This window comes from Papaver somniferum, chromosome 2, assembly GCF_003573695.1.
Source record: "Papaver somniferum cultivar HN1 chromosome 2, ASM357369v1, whole genome shotgun sequence".
In the NCBI taxonomy this organism is placed as follows: domain Eukaryota; kingdom Viridiplantae; phylum Streptophyta; class Magnoliopsida; order Ranunculales; family Papaveraceae; genus Papaver; species Papaver somniferum.
Window position 1 is genome coordinate 51,788,594 of NC_039359.1, and position 18,043 is coordinate 51,806,636.

Here is an 18,043-nt window from a genome sequence, read left to right on the forward strand (position 1 = left end):
GACCCTTCACTGCACTTTTAAATACCTCCATTTCACCAATCACCGTCATTTTCAAATCCTCCGTATGACCAATCATTGCATTTTTCACAAAAGACTCGAAAGAAGCAATGACTGAAGTTGATGTCCTAGAACAAAGAACATCAAGTTGGGAGCGAGGATGTTCCACACGTGTTTCTTCCTCATCCTTCTCAAACAAATCTTTTTCCTCCACCACATTTTCATTCCCTAACAGATCTTCTTCGTCCTCTTCATCATCCATGATGCTCTCCTCTGGAACCTGTTCATCCACAAAAACATTTTCAGACTCTTAACATATTTTCTTCCTCACCCTTCTCAAACGGATCTTCATTCTCCACCACATTTTCATTCTTTAACGAAACTTCTTCTTCGTCATCTACCAAGGGACCTTCACATAACCCCAACATTACCAAACGCTTTGCATCTTCTTTATGCCACATAATGTCATCACATACTTCACCCTGTAATTTTATAAAGTCACTCGACCAAATTAACAATGTAGCAAACAAAAAAATAAAGTAACTAAGGTAGTTATTACTTCATACCTTTGACTCCTCCAAAATCGTAAGTAGAGGCTCATGGTGTATTACTAAATCGCATGTAACACTATACATATGGGGGCGCCAATTTGCAAAAGTAGTCTTGCTTCCAAACTTATCAAGCACTTTCGGCAACACTTCCAGACCCCAAACCTTGGTGAAAAAATGAAAACATTTAAAACAACAATCACAAAAAATTAGACAACTAGAAAATATAAACCCAACTGATTCTTACCAGCAAGACATGGGCCATTCCTTGACTCTTGTAAGTCACCTCACTTCCAACAGGCTTGTTAGCGTTAATCTGATAATCTAAGGCAGAATTGCTATTATCAATAGTTCTGCTAAACGCTATTTCAGCCCAAGGATAAGAGTTGAAGTCCACGAGGTTATCCACCAGGTACCAGTGATCATGCTCAACTACTTTGTCATATCCCTTTCCTAGGACATACCTGTGGACAACATATAGTAACGACAATTTCACCTTGTCATCAGATTCCAGTGGGACTTTGACAATTTCACATTCAGCATTAGAGTTGCTTGATTGGTGACATTCACCCGATATTTTTTCCTCCACCTCCTTTTTGCTTGATCGGTGACATTTCCTCGATTTTTTTTGTCCTCCTTTTTGCTACATTTCTTCAATTTTTTTTCGTCGTCGTCCTCTTCCTCCTCCACTTTGCCAAAAAGTAATAATTTCAAACGTTTTCCAGTTACTGGTTTTCCTTCATCGGGGAAATGCTTCATCTTAAGGCAGGGCTTCGTGGCGGGACGAGAAAAATTATGGTCCGACTTCCTAAAACTAAGCCCCGAAATCAATGCGAATTCTTTCTTTCCGAAGGAGAGTTCCTTTCCACAAACCATTACGCGCATTTCTTCACGGTTACCCTTATCACCTTCATCACCCGTGGAGATCTGACTAGCCAATAAAAAATGAAACAAGGCACTAGACCACGTTTGCATTGGTAGGTGCAGTAAGGTGCCAATTGTAGTTGACATAAATTTCTCTTGCTCGGCAGGAGACAGCAGGTTACGCACCCACTTCAAAACCTTCGGGCTCGAGTATGTTGTTACCTTGCACGTATAAGCCCGGTACCTGGCAGGGTGAACAAACATCCTACAACATAGAAATAAATAGTTACACCAATTACAACATAAAAGTTCTTAGAATTAAGTATTTGAGAGCGGAAAGCAGCAACATTGAAAAAAGATAAATAGTCGTACATTCCAACTAATCCAATAACCACCTGTATTCAAGTTGTAAAAGTGACTCAACGAATGACCGGTCTAGTTTCCGTTTACAAGTGGCTTATACCAAATACACCTACAAAGAACAATGCAGCAACATGGAAAAAATAGGATTCGCATAGAGGCATCTAACTTTCTTTTATATATAAATAACTAAAATATTTTTATTGTTCAAATTTAACTTCTTAAAATAGTGAGCAAATAGGCAGTAGCTTGGGTTTTAGGTTATTAATGCATACATTTCAGCATTTGACAGGGAATGCTCAACGGTGGCACGATTACACTATACCATACAATCATCTATTAGAAGAAGTAGATTCAAAACTATATCTAAAAGTAAGTATTAATCTCTTCGATCTTTAGTGATTATTATACTCAGGAAATATCTTATGTGAATCTCCAGCAATAAAAAAGAAGTGACCAGACACAGCACATAAAATGAATGGTTAGCCTTAACAGGCTAAATGTCACCTATCTACCTTCCAACACCATCTGTAGATACCACTCTTTTGTCCTCAACAGTGGGCATCCAACACTGTTTCATCCACATGAATCGAAGATTTCACTTTTCGAGAACACTTCTTCTTCTTCTTCCCTCCTACACCCATAACTTGGAACCTACAAAAATAATATAGTCAGGATTAGTAATAACATAGTAGTAATTCATATTCTTTAGTTACTCAAAGTACACTCCGCACACAAAGTTATAGTGATTGAGAAAAACTAAGTTTTATCTACCTAAAACTACATGCTCATCATGACATTAATATGACATTATAAACAATTCGCAAGTGAGGTTAATAGATTAGATTGAAACTACAACTAAGTGCAAAAAACAAGCTTCCAAAACTTCCATCATACACTGAATGAATATCATACATTGGCAGTGTACAATAATACGTATGAGAGTTTTTTTGAAACAATATGTCAAGTACCATATGATAGCAAAACCTAAAATGGTACACCCATGAATGAAGTTGTATCAAACAAACACCATCATATCATCCGTGTAAAGGCCACCAATTATGCTAAGAAAACCAATCGGTTCGATGAAGTTGGAATCATACAGCAAATCTAATTTACAAAATAATGGGAACAAAGTCGATCTCTTGTTAGCAGGTTGGGATGAGAATATGCAGGTAAAAGGAATACACTACTCATTAGTCTAGTGTAACTTAATTCGGATTTTGGTTCTATCTTAATTATATGCTGATTGGGTTAATATATTTTGTAATTTAAGCCAAGAAATGTCCATATTTAGAGCTAGCAGTGGTTAAATAGTTATTCATACAACATGTTACAACCATCCACAAATTCATGATTTAGAGCTATTGTTGAATCTAAAACAATGAAGATTTTGGTGGCCATGACAAAGCATAGGAAAACAAGGAAGAGTACTAATTATGTAATGAATGACAAGAGTTTTTTACCTGCACTTAAACTTAGGTGGACCACATCAATGCTCTGAACTACGATTCAATTAACAACTCCAACTATCTCTGAGCACAGGATCCACAAATATTACAAAATCTTTAGTATCCGATAAACAAGAATTAGAGAGAAACCCTACATAATACACCCAATTTTAAAACAAATAAATAAAAATTTCTCATTCACAACAAGCTACAGTGATGAAAGTATGAGCCCTAATTTAACAAAAAAAACAACAAAAAAACAAAATCTATTCTGAAAAACCTAAGAAATCAAAATCAAAACTGAAGCAAAATACTAATTTCCACGGAATAAATCGCAAAATTTTTCATTTGTCTCAGTTCCAAATACTCTAACGACATGAACAGAAAAAATGAGATTTTAAAACCTAAATCATACCTTATTTTTTTGTGCTCAGTTACCCTAAATCGTAAGTGAAGTTGATGAAAATACCTATTTCATAATCTAGAAAACATCAAAATTTCCCAATCCATTGCTCTGCTCTTCTTTTTTCTTCTACAAACCGCACTAAGTTCCTATCTACCTAAAATAACGAAATCGATTAAACTTTCATTTCATACATACCCAAAATTGAATCCTCAATTCAAATTGATGACAGATAATTCTAAACCCTAAATCATACCTCTTTTTTTCTTCCTTTTTAAATCCATATTCAGATATATATATATATTATTTCTTCGCGAAATGGGTATGCAGCGGATTGAATCTGAGACGAAATTGAAAAACTGAGAAATCTCTGAAGATGTTGATGGAAGGAAGAAGTCGATGGAACTTTGAAAATTGAGAAAGAAGGAAATAAGAGAGACGGAGATCACGAAGTGAAAAAAAAATTTGACGGAAAAAACAAGAAGACGGGGATAAATATCTTTGCTGAGTTGGTAGGTGACTCTGCCAGATTTAATTGCTGAGGTGGTAGCTGACTCAATCAATAGGGTCTGGACCTTTTCTAAATAAGGGTATAAATGTCTATAAAACCCCAAAAGGGTGTTATCTGTATATTTCAATTAAGGGTGGCAGTTTTGGAAGCCTGTTTCCGTAGGGGGCTATTTTTACACATTAAAGTGTCACTTTGCAGAAGTCCCAGTTCGATACATACGCAATGATCAGGAAATGTTGATCACTCACCTCTCCAGTGTGTCATTAATAGATCAATCAGTACCTGTTATCGATTTGCAAAAATTACTTTCAGTGGAAACCATCACTGGAGACTTAGAATTGGACAAGCTTGACTCTGCTTGCAAAGAATGGGGTTTCTTTCAGGTATATATACCTCTGACACTTCAACTACGATTATGTTTTAAGATGATAAATTGAGAAGAAATTAATTAGAGTTTTATGATGTAGGTGGTGAACCATGGAGTTGACAATTTGTTGGTGGAGAAATTGAAATCAGAAATTCAAGATTTTTTTAATCTTCCAATGGATGAGAAAAAGAAATTTTGGCAGGAAAAGGGAGATACGGAAGGGTTTGGACAAAACTTTATTCAATCAGAAGACCAAAAACTTGATTGGGGAGATAAGTTTTCGATGTTCACTCTTCCCCAACAAACGAGAAATCCTAGACTATTACCCAAATTGCCCCTACCTCTCAGGTTGGCTCTTTGTGATCTCTTTCACTCAGATACTTGTTCTGCGCGTCTCTACATGATATTACTGTACCAATCAAGCATAGTGTGAAATTAATGTTAAAGACTATGAGGCTGCGTGCATATAATTCTTTAAATGCAGGGAAACAATCGAATCTTACTCACTGGAGTTAAATAAACTAGGATTGACTCTCATTGGATTGATGGAAAGGCTCTACAAATGGAGACTGGGGTCATGGTAGAGTTGTTTGTAGACGGAAGACAAGCAATGAGGATGAATTATTATCCTCCTTGCCCTCAACCCGAGCACGTGATCGGCTTATCACCACATTCAGATGCTACGGGTTTGACAATCCTCCTTCAACTCAATGAAGTGGATGGATTACAGGTTAGAAAAGACAAGACATGGGTTCCCATTAAACCACTACCTCATGCATTTGTGGTGAACATTGGAGACATTTTGGAGGTAAAAGGCATTAATCAAATTGATTTATCCAAGTCTAGACCATCTACTGAGTTTTGATTATTACTTCTTTGTTGGTTTCTTGTGACAGATACTGAGTAATGGTATATACCATAGCGTGGAGCACCGAGCTACTGTAAACACAATAGAGGAGAGGCTATCAGTTGCAACATTTCATAGCCCCAAAGTAAATACGGAAGTAGGTCCAATACTTAGCTTGATCACACCAGAGACACCTTCCCTGTTTAGAACAATTGGGTATGAAGATTATATGAAGAAATTCGTTTCTCGTAAACTCGGTGGAAAATCATTGCTTGACTCCATGAGGATAGGATAAGGTAATGAAGTTAATAACTCGCTTCCATACTTATATTTATGAATACTTTTGTTGTGCATTCTTTAGCTGCATCTTTCACTATCTGGATAGTTACCAAATGTCTTATAAACGATAGTATATTCATGTGGTTTAACATTTGAATTTTGAATGATTTTTATTTGTTTCTTTCTTTTCTCCTCAAAGCAACGTTGATATTTGATTTACAAGTCTGCCTGCTTGTTGTACATCAATGCAAATTAAATCTCTTACTTCTAGTCTAGATCACCAACCACATGATCAAACCCTATGTAGATCACTTCCTTCCTTGACCCCCGAAAAATCCTGTTTTTCATTTGGAAAGCAATCAATAAAGGATTGCTAACATTCATTATCCTAAGTCAGATTCATGACACATGCCCGACCTTCAACTCGGCTCCAGAAATCGGAACCGTATTACAAGCCAAATCAATTTTTTACCCAACAGAACAGAATGCTCACGCACCATTCATCAGCTATTCACCACAAAAATTCCTACAATTGCTCTCACGTACGTCTTTCTGTTTCCTCATGTGGACTTTGTCTTTGTGGTTGGTTAACTTATATATACATGAGAAAACCACAACAAGCAACATTTTGAAAATTGCTCTTCAGTTACAACAGGAATAAGGGTGTAAATTGGGCCGGGACGGGCAGCCCGGCCTATTAATTAAATGGGACGGTATAGGACGGGCCGGAACATCTCTTATCCATGAAATTAAAAGGGCCGGGCGGGCAGGGTTATTTATCTACAGTTAGTACCCATGACCTACCCAAGCCTGTTTTGTAATTTGGGCTCGGGCGGGTAGGGCCGGGAGGGCCTTGAGTATTACAAACAAATATATATTATACATATATATTATTAAAAAAATGTAGTGATAATACACAAGATATACTTAAAATTAATAATCAAATACGAGAATTGAGATGGGAATAAGATAAACCAAACTTCCTATAATTTTTCCTGAATTGAATCATCAGAAAAGGAAACTTCCTTAAATTTTGTTCAATATTTTCTCTATATGGTTAACAAAATTAGACTCCTATGGAATAAAAAGTTAAGAAATACATATGAAAACTACGAGGTTTGATTGTATTAAGTATATGTACCAAGTATATTCTGGGATAAAACAAATGAGAACAATCACTTAGGCTAGGTAAATGGATAACACTGGCGGGCTAACATGGCGGGTAGCATTGACGGGATAATAGGGAGGGTATTGGGTCGGGCAATAAAATTTGAATTGTGGCCTGTGCCCGCCCTCTTATTTGAATGGTCTAGGTCGGGCCAGCCCGTAAAGGGCCACGGTCACCCATCGGCTGTCATGGGACAGGGCGTACGGTACTGTGCCTCGAGCTGCCGGGCAAAATTTACACCCCTAAAAAGGAATACACCTGTGCAAACAAGGTAATACCCCCTCTTTGCCAAGAGCTTCTCCAATGAAATGTGATTTTTACTTCATGGTTAGCTTTTCATTTTCATCAGATAGGAGAAGTCTATAAAGTATTTCGATGCAAATTACGAAGAGGTATGGAAATAAAGGATCTCCCAATCTAAGAACTCTAGTGGGTCTAAAAAAATCCGAGAATTATCTTTGAGGACGACTGCCATGGAAGAACGAGGGGTTGAAACCAAAAGCTCTAAGAGCTGATAATAGAAAGACCTAGGTTACTCTATCGAATGCTTTTGAATGGATTATTTTGTGGGCTTTCACTATGTTATCCGTTATATTCCTTTTTGAAAGAAAAACATCTTGGTATGACGAGATGATGCCATTTTAGAGGGGTTTGATTCTGTTAGCTAGAAGTGCTGCTATGACTTTATAAGTTACACTGCAGAGACCAATTGGCCTAAATTAGATGTTTAGCTTTTGGGATTAAAAAGAGGAAGGTTTTATTGGGATCAGGGTGAAGCGTACTAGTCTGAAAAACTGTTGAATTGATTGAGTTATTTGTTCTCCCACTGTATCCCAGTTCTTTTTTTAAAAAACTTGTTGAATAACCATTCAGACCGGTGCTTTATTAGGTTTTATACTTTTTAGAACTCCTAATATTCATCTCTTGTGGGGATGAGAATTAGCTTATCATTATTCTCACTGGATAAATATGTCTGAATATTATTAAATATATTAGAACCTCCATCATCTGATTGTGCATTTTCAGGGACGAGACACTGAAAGTATTCATTTGTGGATGAATGGATTTTATTTCTGTCGAAAGTTGCTGCAATATTGCTATTTCTAAGGCATGCAACAGTGTTCCATTTCCTTCATTCAAGTGTGGAAATATTCGGTGTTTATTTCTCCCAGCTTAATAAAGTTGTCCCTAGATTGTTGTCTTGCTATTTCTTCTTGTGTTTTATAAAGTTTTTCCAGTTGTAATAATTTTTCTTGAATTACGATTTTTTTTCTGTGAGTATAATTTGTTGTGTTTAATTTTCAATCTGTTTAAAGAGCTTTTTGATTTGTTTATAGGGAAGACCAAATATGTATTTTCCCCAATCCAGTAGTTGAATATATAATCTTTCTAGTTTTTTAACTAAAATAGCATCAGCAATTTAAAGAGTGAATCCAATATTCTTTTATGATTTGTACACAACAAAATTCTTTCTACCAAGTATCATAAAATTTTAAAGTTTATTCTAGTTTTTCAAAGTTCTTATTTAAAGTAAGAGAAATTGGACTATGATCTGATCATATAGCTACAAAATGTGTTAGGATAGCTTGGGGAAATTTCAAATTCCAATCTGCATTAGCTACCACTCTATCCGATCTTTCTTGGATATTTGCGGAGTCCTTCATATGGTTGTTCCAAGTGTACTCGTATCCTTAGAAGCCTAAGTCAAAAAGGCATGTTTATTATAAGCATTGGAGTTGACGAATTAAATAGAAAAAATTAGGTTTACAGTTGATAATCAAATTATTACTAAGTGTGTTTCACGCAGCAAATTATACTCCACTTACCTGGCGGTTAGTATGTGTGGACAATTATCCACCATTACCAATAACTCAATACTTATATTGAATAATAATGCTTCTGAAACCTAAACAAAAAAGATAAAAAAATTGAAATATGAAAAATGATTGCATTCGTTGTTGATAAACTCACTGGTTTAGAGAATTTTCTGAATTGCAACTTTGTAATTATGCTAAATCACGAAATACTATTTACGCCTCATTTGCTGGATAGTGATGGGTGTTCACTTGGCATTATTGCTTGGAACAAGGATTTCATTCCGGTCATGATCTATCCATAACATGATTTTATAGCATTATTATTGACATTTTAGCACTATTACATCTGTCACTGGATTATTACGTTTGATCTGCCAATCAATAGTATACGATTTTCTTGTCGTGTGATCTGCACTATTATCACCACCGTATGACATAGTTTAGTGTATCACACCCAACACGATGGTTATTTATATGGAAAATGATAAAATGACCGACCGAATATCCCGCACACATATCTCGCAAGAGAGAGGAAACATGGGCCGACCGTATGACATAGTTTAGAGTGCTTTCCAAAACCGTTGGGTTGACACTCGGGATGTATTGCGGGAGAAACCTGCCGTAAGTCTAGCATTTTCCTATTCATATACTACACCTCGTTTAAATGAATCCGAGTAATGTATTCATAATAATATTCCAAGTTGTATTGCAAGTTGATAACGGATAATTTATTGTTTTTGGTCTTGACAAAACACATATCATCTATAGCTACACAATTTGTTATAGGTTATTATATCAGATTGGATCCACGGATAACGGGATAACGTTAAATCACCAAGCACAGCAAGATAAGTAATAATGCAGCGTAATAATGCAAGTGAGCAATAATAAATAAATGCCGCCGACTAAAAAGATAAATAATCTGTTGATTTGCAAAACTATTCGCATTTGGTATAAACCCAATGACCCACCGTCATCCTAACAAAACATCTAAGATTTTTAGTTTGTTTCCATGAAAGTCTCTATTTTGTGTTGCCTCAATTGCTCATATTTTCTTTGATGCTTAAGTTCCGGTGTCTCTTTTAATTAAGCTACAAGGCACATAAGGTTGGATCCATAAGGTTTCTGCCTCTCGTTAAAGTTAGGAGTCTAACCAACTTGGGGTGGCTCAATTGATTTATGTTTTTAAATTCTATATCATGTTATAATTCTTGAAAGTTGAGCATGCATGTGGTGTGCAGACTACAGATTTGGAATTAGTTGTTAATCTATTGAATATTAAATGTTTAACCTTTCCTTCTACGAAGAGGTATAACAATACAAAAAAAATCGCCGATAAAGAATTGAACAGCTATAAAAAGAGTAGAGAGTATAACTGAGTTCATCATATTCTGAAACAAAAGAAATTCATCAATCTGATTAAAAAGGAAGCAAAATTAATGGAGATACCAGAAGTTTCAAATATAGGTTCTTCTTTATCTGTACCTAATGTTCAGGAAATGGCGAAACAACCGCTTGCTGAAGTCCCAGCTCGATACTTACGCATTGATCAGGACCCGTCGGCTAATGTCGTATCTAGTTCATCTAAAACGGTACCTGTAATCGATTTGCAGAAATTACTATCTACAGAACCCATCATTGCAGAGGCAGAATTGGAGAGGCTTCACTCTGCTTGCAAAGAATGGGGTTTCTTTCAGGTATATGACACATTAATTAGGATTCCGTAGTAATTGTCTTTATGGATTATTGCACGTTAATCTGTTTAGTGAGGAAAAGATAATTAATTAGAGTTTTACGATGTAGGTGGTAAACCATGGTGTTGACATATCGGTGGTGGAGAAAATAAAATCAGAAGTTCACGATTTCTTCAATATCCCAATGGAGGAGAAAAAGCCATTTTGGCAGGAAGAAGGAGATCTAGAAGGATTTGGACAAGTATTTATTACATCAGAAGACCAGCAGCTTGATTGGGGAGATATGTTTTTCATGGTCACTCTTCCCAAACATATGAGAAAGCCTCGGCTATTTCCCAAACTGCCTATACCTCTAAGGTTAATTCTTTTCCACTTTTGCTCTCAGGAAATGTGATTCGGTTTCCAACATATGTTGCTCTTGGACTATGTCGCCTTAATTTATCCATAACCAGCTAGTTTATCTGTTCATGCAGGGAGACAGTAGAATCCTACTCATCGCAGGTGAATAACCTAAACATGACCCTCCTTAAGTTGATGGGAAAGGCTCTAAAAATCGAGGCCGAAGTCATTGAAGATTTGTTTGAAGATGGGAGACAAATTATAAAAATGAATTATTATCCTCCTTGTCCTCAAGCAGAGAATGTCCTCGGCGCTACACCACACTCAGATGGTACCGGTTTAACAATCCTCCTTCAACTCAACGAAGTGGAAGGTTTACAAGTTAAAAAAGACAATATGTGGGTTCCCGTTCAGCCTTTACCTGAGGCTTTTGTAGTGAACATGGGAGACCTTTTGGAGGTAAATAGAGTTAAAATTATTATCAAATTATTTGTTGAAGGCATATACAGATTGGATCTCGTTCTCAAGTATGGGTGTTGACTATTCCATTGCTCTCTTTTTTTCTTGATAGATTATGACTAATGGAATTTATCCTAGCGTGGAGCACCGAGTAACAGTAAACACGAAAAAGGAGAGGCTCTCAGTTGCAACATTTCAGAGCCCTAAAATGACGTCCCATATTGGTCCGATACCTAGCATGCTCACACCAGAGACACCTGCCTTGTTCAGAAGCGTTAGGTATGACGATTATTTGAGGACATATTACAAAAAGAAGCTCTATGGAAAATCATACCTTGACTACATGAAGATAGGAGGTGATAAAGACGATAAGGATGCATGATTTCTTGCACAGATGTACACAGAAAGAAATATGTTGCTTTGCTGCAGTAAAATGGTCATATCAAGCTTTCTGTTGTAAGAAATTATTTTATAGATAGGTGCCACTCCGGCGTGTATGGGTATAACTCTTATCTCTGAATAATTGGTGTTTTATTGAATAAGTACTATTTTTGCAGTTGTGTTGTGTGTTGGAATTTTCTGTACTGAATAAGAATATGCGTGAATCACTTTGCTGTGTCGTTTTTCTCTTTAATGATATTTTTTAACTTTACTGATTAAAAGAATAAAAGTGTAAACCACTGGACTAAGGAGATGTTGGATTTGGCTGCAAGTATTTGCACAAAACCAGCATTAGAAAATTTAGAAAAATTATGTAGCTGATGTTGTTTGTTCCTAGTAGCTGCTTGTTTTCTCATCCAAAATCCCTCCAAATATGCAAGGTTTTGATTAATCATCCTAAAGTGGATTTAAAACAAAAACCTTATCCCATTTGGAGGGAATTTTGAAGAAGAATAGAAACTTAGATGTAATATAGTGTTCCTAAGAGTTGCATATATTCTCATAATGCTTATATATGGGACGGAGAGGAGCGAGAGCAGGTAGATCACGCGGACTCTCAAAGTAAAAGTGGAGGAGATTGGGTAGATCATGCTTTCGGAAATGGTTATTTGAGTAGATTCGTTTTTATCTGAAACGGTAAAACTAGCTACACTGAGTTGAAACTTCCATAAACACTTCCCAAGAAAAATTTGGGTCACTTACATGGGATTAGTCGAATGAGATTTCAAATAATTTTGAGAGAGTTCTCAATGAGATTTTTAGTGAGTCTTCTAATATCTCTTGTTATTGGTTAGAATATTTTTTTAAGTCGTTTAAATTCTCCGGAACTTAATGTTATTGGATTAGGATTTCAAAAAAGTCACCTCAACGTCCTTGTTATTAAAATGAGAATTGAAAGTCACTAATTTATAGTTTTCAGATATTTGGATAGACTTTTTTAGGAAAATAGGCATGGTCGAAATCTCTCCTCAAGAGGTGATATTTTTGGAGACTTGGAAACTTGGGGAATATTTTTTTTTTTAGAGTAGGACAGTTTTTTATATTTTGTTTTGTTTAAGCTGATTAACAAGTAACGAGCCACCTGCGGAATAAACCAGTAGCGAGATTGCATAGAAAATAAAATGAGCATGGGATAAGTTAAAAAAAGAAATTAAAAACATAGGCATAAGGCAACAACGAGATTTATTTTGATAATGAAGACATATTTTACCAGGTATGCATGGTACTTGTATTTAGATTATAATGTGCATGATAAAGTAACCGGTAGGTGTTTTGAATTTTTGCTTAGATATTTATACTTTTTTTTGTATCTACAAATAACAGATACGAATATCAATTTTTTGTCTCTACAAGTCACAAAGACTCTCTAATATGTTGTTAGAGAATCTCCGGGAGTCGCTCAAATAAAAAATCTATAAAAGTCGATATAAATCTCAATTGAGTACCTCCCTGTAACAGGAAGAGCATAGATTACGATGAAAAATCTGTAGGAGAACTTAGATTTTGAGTTGCGAGGAAAGTTTTTGGCCTCGCGGCAGATGTTGGGTCTTGTGGAAAATTTCACCGCACCAGGTTAATCTTCGGTGATTGGCAAAGTTTAGACATCAAGGATGATTTTGGGTCGCCACTTGACAAATTTCGAGTCCCGCGTTTTCACCTATTTCCCTATTTTTCCTAAGTCATATCCCAACAACATAGATCATATTTGTATAATCCTTTTAAAAAAATAAGGTAAACAATACTCATTCTGTTATTTTCTACAATTAACCTAACTCTTATCACCACCTTAATATTAATCAGGGTGGAAACTGATTCCCAAATAGCCATTAATCTAGTTTGATGTTCGCCATTAATTTTGTTTGATGATCAAACTGCGAAGGTAGCTTTTAGTTTGCATAACTAGTAGTAACACATCAAAGTGACCAAATTTGGGGTACAAAAACTCCAAACATATTATTACTTAAAAATAAAAACTATTTGAAATAAAAATGAGACAAAAATCTCAATTCTATTAAAATATTTAAATTTAGCTTTAATTATTTTCAGAAAAGCTAAACATGCCCTTTTTATCTTGGTTTCTTCTTCATCTTTTGTTTTTTGTTTTTTTCTTTTTCTTATGCCTCCTTCTCCCCACCACCATCATCACCAGCAGAAACAATAATTCCGCCACCAGTAAACTAGTGAGAAATGATAGATCTACAGCAACAACACATCTTTCTCCTCAAACAACACCTCTTTCTCTTTTTATTTTACTTTTGTGTTCATCAATAGTATTTTTGTCACCAATATCCGCCACTAACAACACATCTGTCTCCTCCACCAATACCATCAGCACCTCCTTCTCTTTTTATGTCTTGATTTGTCATTAGCAACACCTCCTTCTCCCTCATCGCCTCCTCCTCCTTATCATTTCTTTCCACAACTATATGTCCAAATCCGTCATCAACAACACCTTCTCATCCTCCTTCTGTCCTTTATAGACATCACCAACACCTCCAGATCATCATCGTCAGAAATCATCATAAAAATATAATGATACATCATCTTTGTCAAAACTAGGGATTTGTGTTGGTGAAATTTCAGAAAAAAAATGAAACCAAATTTGGTTTCATCAAATTTTACAAAAACTCAACGCTGAAACCAATTTTTGTGTTGATGAATTGTCAGATAAATGATGAAACCAGATTTGGTTTCTTCAAATATTACAAAAACTAAACAACATTGAAATAAATTTTGTGTTGGTGAAAACAATAATTCTTTTATTTTTGCATACTTATTTATCATAAACAAAAGATTAATGGTGAAATAATACGTTTATGATGAAACCAAATTTGGTTTCAACTATATTTTCCTAGTTTATTCAATATGGATCATTTGGTTTCTTCGTTGAAGTTATGCTGGTGAAATGCAAATTTTTTGTTGAAACCAAATTTGATTTCATCATTTATATGCCTAATTTTTACTGTTGAAACCAATATTGTTGGATATATTGGTGGTGGTGTTGGTGGTTTGTGATGGTTAGTGGTGTTGGGTATTGGTGGTGGCGATGGTATTGGTGGTGGTGGTCGTTGGTAGAGGTGGTGGTTGGTGGCGGTACTGGATGAAGGTACTCGTTATTGGTGTTTCTAATGGTAGTTGATGTTCGTTATGGTTTCTAGTGGTGGTGATTGGTGGTTCTCGTTGGTGGTAGTTTCTAGTGGTACTCGTTGGTGGTGTCGCTTATTGGTGGTTGTGAGACTAGGTGGTGGTGGCGTTGGCTAGTGGTTATACTAGTTGGTAGTTGTGTTGTTGCTGATGGTGGTGGCGCTGGCACTGGATGGTGGTGGAGTGGAGATGCTGATTGGTGGTGGTGAAACCAGAGAGAATGAGTGTAAGGGAGAGAATTTTTTTTTTTTAAGAAAAATCTAGATCTCATGTCGTGAGTTTTTGTTGGGTGTAATATAACTCATAAGGGTATTTTAGACTGGTTAAATCAAATGGGGTTTTGTGGATAATTTTTTGTTGTTGGAGTTTTTGTATATAGACAGTGACCTCTTTGGGGTTATAATTCACGGTATGTTTGTTTTGTGCATAATATGGTAGGGGTAAACTAAAAAAGCATGGGTACAACAACCATACCCAATATTTCGCTTAAATCTGTATCGACAAACTCCAATATGCTTTCTAGAGAATCAATTAGACTGTCAGGCTCAATCTAGATAAAAATTATATCAAAGGAGTTAATATCTCAATCTCTATATTTGATATATACTCAAGCAAATAGAAATCTGCGAGTCTTTATCAAATACTAGTAAGATAACTTGGATGGTACCAAAGACCAATATCCAAGTGTCAATCAATTTAAATCAACAACAAAAAGGTCGGATATTCTAATTGATTGAATAACGCAAAGCCTGTGATATTTCAATTATTTAACAAAATATAATGCGAAAAAGAAATAACACATACACCAGAATTTTGTTAACGAGGTAACTGCAAATGCAGAAAAACCCCAGGACCTAGTCCAGATCGAATGCACACTGTATTAATCCGATACAGACACTAGCCTAATTCAAGCTAACTTCGGTCTGGACTGTAGTAGAACCTCAATCAATGTCATACTGATTCAAGGTACAGTTATGCTCCTATGTCTATGATCCCAGTAGGATGCTACGCACTTGACTCCCTTAGCTGATCTCACCCACAACTAAGAGTTTCTACGACCCAAAGTCGAAGACTTTAATAAACAAATTTTTATCACACAGAAAAGTCTACAGTAATAGATAAATCCGTCTCCCACAGAAATACCTACGATTTTTGTTTCGTATTTTGATAAATCAAGGTGAACAAGAACCAATTGATAACCCGGACTTATATTCCCAAAGAACGGCCTAGTATTATCAATCACCTCACAATAATCTTAATCGATGCGGCGAAAGAAGATATTGTAGAATCACAAACGATGAGACGAAGATGTTTGTGACTACTTTTTATCTTGCCTATCGGAGATATCAATATCAAGCCAATCTTTGCAATTGTACTCGTACGATAGAAACAGCAAGATCAGATCACACAACTACGAGAAGTAGTATCGGTCTGGCTTCACAATACTAATGAAGTCTTTAAGTCGTTAACCTGGTTTAGAAGAAGAAACCAAAGGTTAAAGGAGAATCTACTCTAGCTTACACAACTAGTATCACACGTAAGATGTGGGGATTAGGTTTCCCAGTTGCTAGAGTTCTCCCTTATATAGTCTTTCAAATCAGGGTTTGCAATCAATGTTATCTTGGTAACAAATCATTCAATATTCACCGTTAGATGAAAACCTGATTAGATTCAAGCTAATTTCTTTCGACCGTTGGATCGAAAACTTAGCTTGTTACACAAAATTGAAATGCACGATTTTAGGTTTGTGTAACCGTACCCAAACATGTACATTTGTTGGTTCAAAAATAGTTAACCAAATGGTTAGCCATATGAGCAATTTCATATCAACCATATTCTTCTTCACCATAACTAGTTCAAATGACTCAAATTAACGAGTTAGAGAGTTTTTCAATTGCAAGGAAATCTTATGTAGCTACACAAGACACAATTAAAGCAAAAACGATTTAATTCACTCGAATCGGTTCATGAACTTTATAGCCACGGTTTGCAAATGCATTCCTTAGTTTATATAAACATGACTTCAAGAACAATCGTCTTTAGATATAACCAACACAAGTTCGCGGACTGGGTTCGCGGACTTAACTTCCCGGAAGGAGTTCACAAACTCCAGAATATTTTCTCGGGTCGAGAACTTCTGCCAGTTCACGGACTGAGTTCACGGATCTTGTTCCGGTTCTCTTGATAAACAAAGTTCGCAAAATTCGGTTCAAGGAATAAGGACTTATACATATATGTGTTTCCACAACAATGCTTATATCCACCAATGGTTATATAATCTAAACTCTCATTTCAATCATTGAAACATTCTTAGAGGACGTTATATAGTTGTTATTCACAAACCATTTCTCGTCAAAGCAATTTTCAAAGTGATTGAAACATAACATGACTTTCGTCACTACGTAAAGATGAATTTGTCTAAAACGAAAGCTTACCAACAAATATTTCGAGAAATAGATAGGCGAGATAAACTCGGCTCGAAATACCAAATGTGTATAATCAAAATCTTTACAGCAAAACGACTTTTGTTTCAAGATAGGAGATAAATAGACTTTTGAGTGATAGATAAGTTCAAGTCTCCACATACCTTTTAGTCGATGAAGCTCCACCAGTTCCTTGAGTAGTTCTTCGTCTTCTATGATGATTGTCATGGAGTTCTTGAGCTCAACTACACTTTCTATCCTACTCCGATACTTTAGTTATAGTAGACTAGAAATCAAGACTTATAGTTTTGATCACTAATATTGACAAACATGCTTGAGATAGCAACGCAGGCGAGTTCGACCGAGCAATGCTCTAACAATCTCCTCCTTTGTCAATTTTAGTGAAAACTATCAATACATATGGAATAAAAAATATATATATATATAAATAACTTTTGTAGCTCCTATTCCATATGTCTAATCTTTAACATTACTCGAAATCTTCGTCACTTCCAAGTACTCCAATGATCCCAAAGGTTGTAAGTTCATCATCATCGTTGTTGAAAAGCCGTAGATATAACAATGAGAAAACATAATTCTCGATCATTCTTATATAGTGTCATAGTATCATTACACAACATCAAAGTTCAATTGTATCATAACTTTAACAAAAATACTATGGTCATATATATCACCCCCCCTTAGTCAATACTCCATCTCACATGGAAACCACTCCTCCTTACATAATGATCCGAAAACAATATGTATTTGTAGTGTGAACTACATATTAATTCTCCCCCTTTTATCAACAAAATTATCAAAGGTACAAGAACGGGATCCTTATGAAATTTCCAAAAGAGACATTTCATGACCAAAAGAAAGTACATATCATCTTATTTATATGAAATCATAAATCCGAAGCTAAATGCAT

General features: G+C 35.7%; 1 protein-coding gene and 1 pseudogene across 1 annotated transcript; both read left to right on the top strand.

Moving 5' to 3' along the window:
* LOC113350997 overlaps positions 1 to 5,685 on the top strand; it is a 76,686-nt pseudogene extending 71,001 nt beyond the window's left edge.
* Positions 5,686 to 9,974: 4,289 nt separating this feature from the next.
* Positions 9,975 to 11,720, top strand: LOC113347638 (codeine O-demethylase-like). The gene is made up of 4 exons (XM_026591317.1): positions 9,975 to 10,309; positions 10,416 to 10,663; positions 10,780 to 11,104; positions 11,217 to 11,720. The coding sequence occupies exons 1-4, from the start codon at positions 10,052 to 10,054 to the stop codon at positions 11,484 to 11,486; spliced, it is 1,101 nt and encodes a 366-aa protein (XP_026447102.1). The 5' UTR covers positions 9,975 to 10,051; the 3' UTR covers positions 11,487 to 11,720.
* The last annotated feature ends 6,323 nt before the right edge of the window (positions 11,721 to 18,043 follow it).

Coding starts and splice junctions, on each gene's coding strand:
- LOC113347638 (XM_026591317.1), top strand. CDS start 10,052: ATGGAGATACCAGAAGTTTCAAATATAGGTTCTTCTTTATCTGTACCT. Junction 10,310..10,415: donor AAGAATGGGGTTTCTTTCAG/GTATATGACACA, acceptor TTTACGATGTAG/GTGGTAAACCATGGTGTTGA. Junction 10,664..10,779: donor AAACTGCCTATACCTCTAAG/GTTAATTCTTTT, acceptor CTGTTCATGCAG/GGAGACAGTAGAATCCTACT.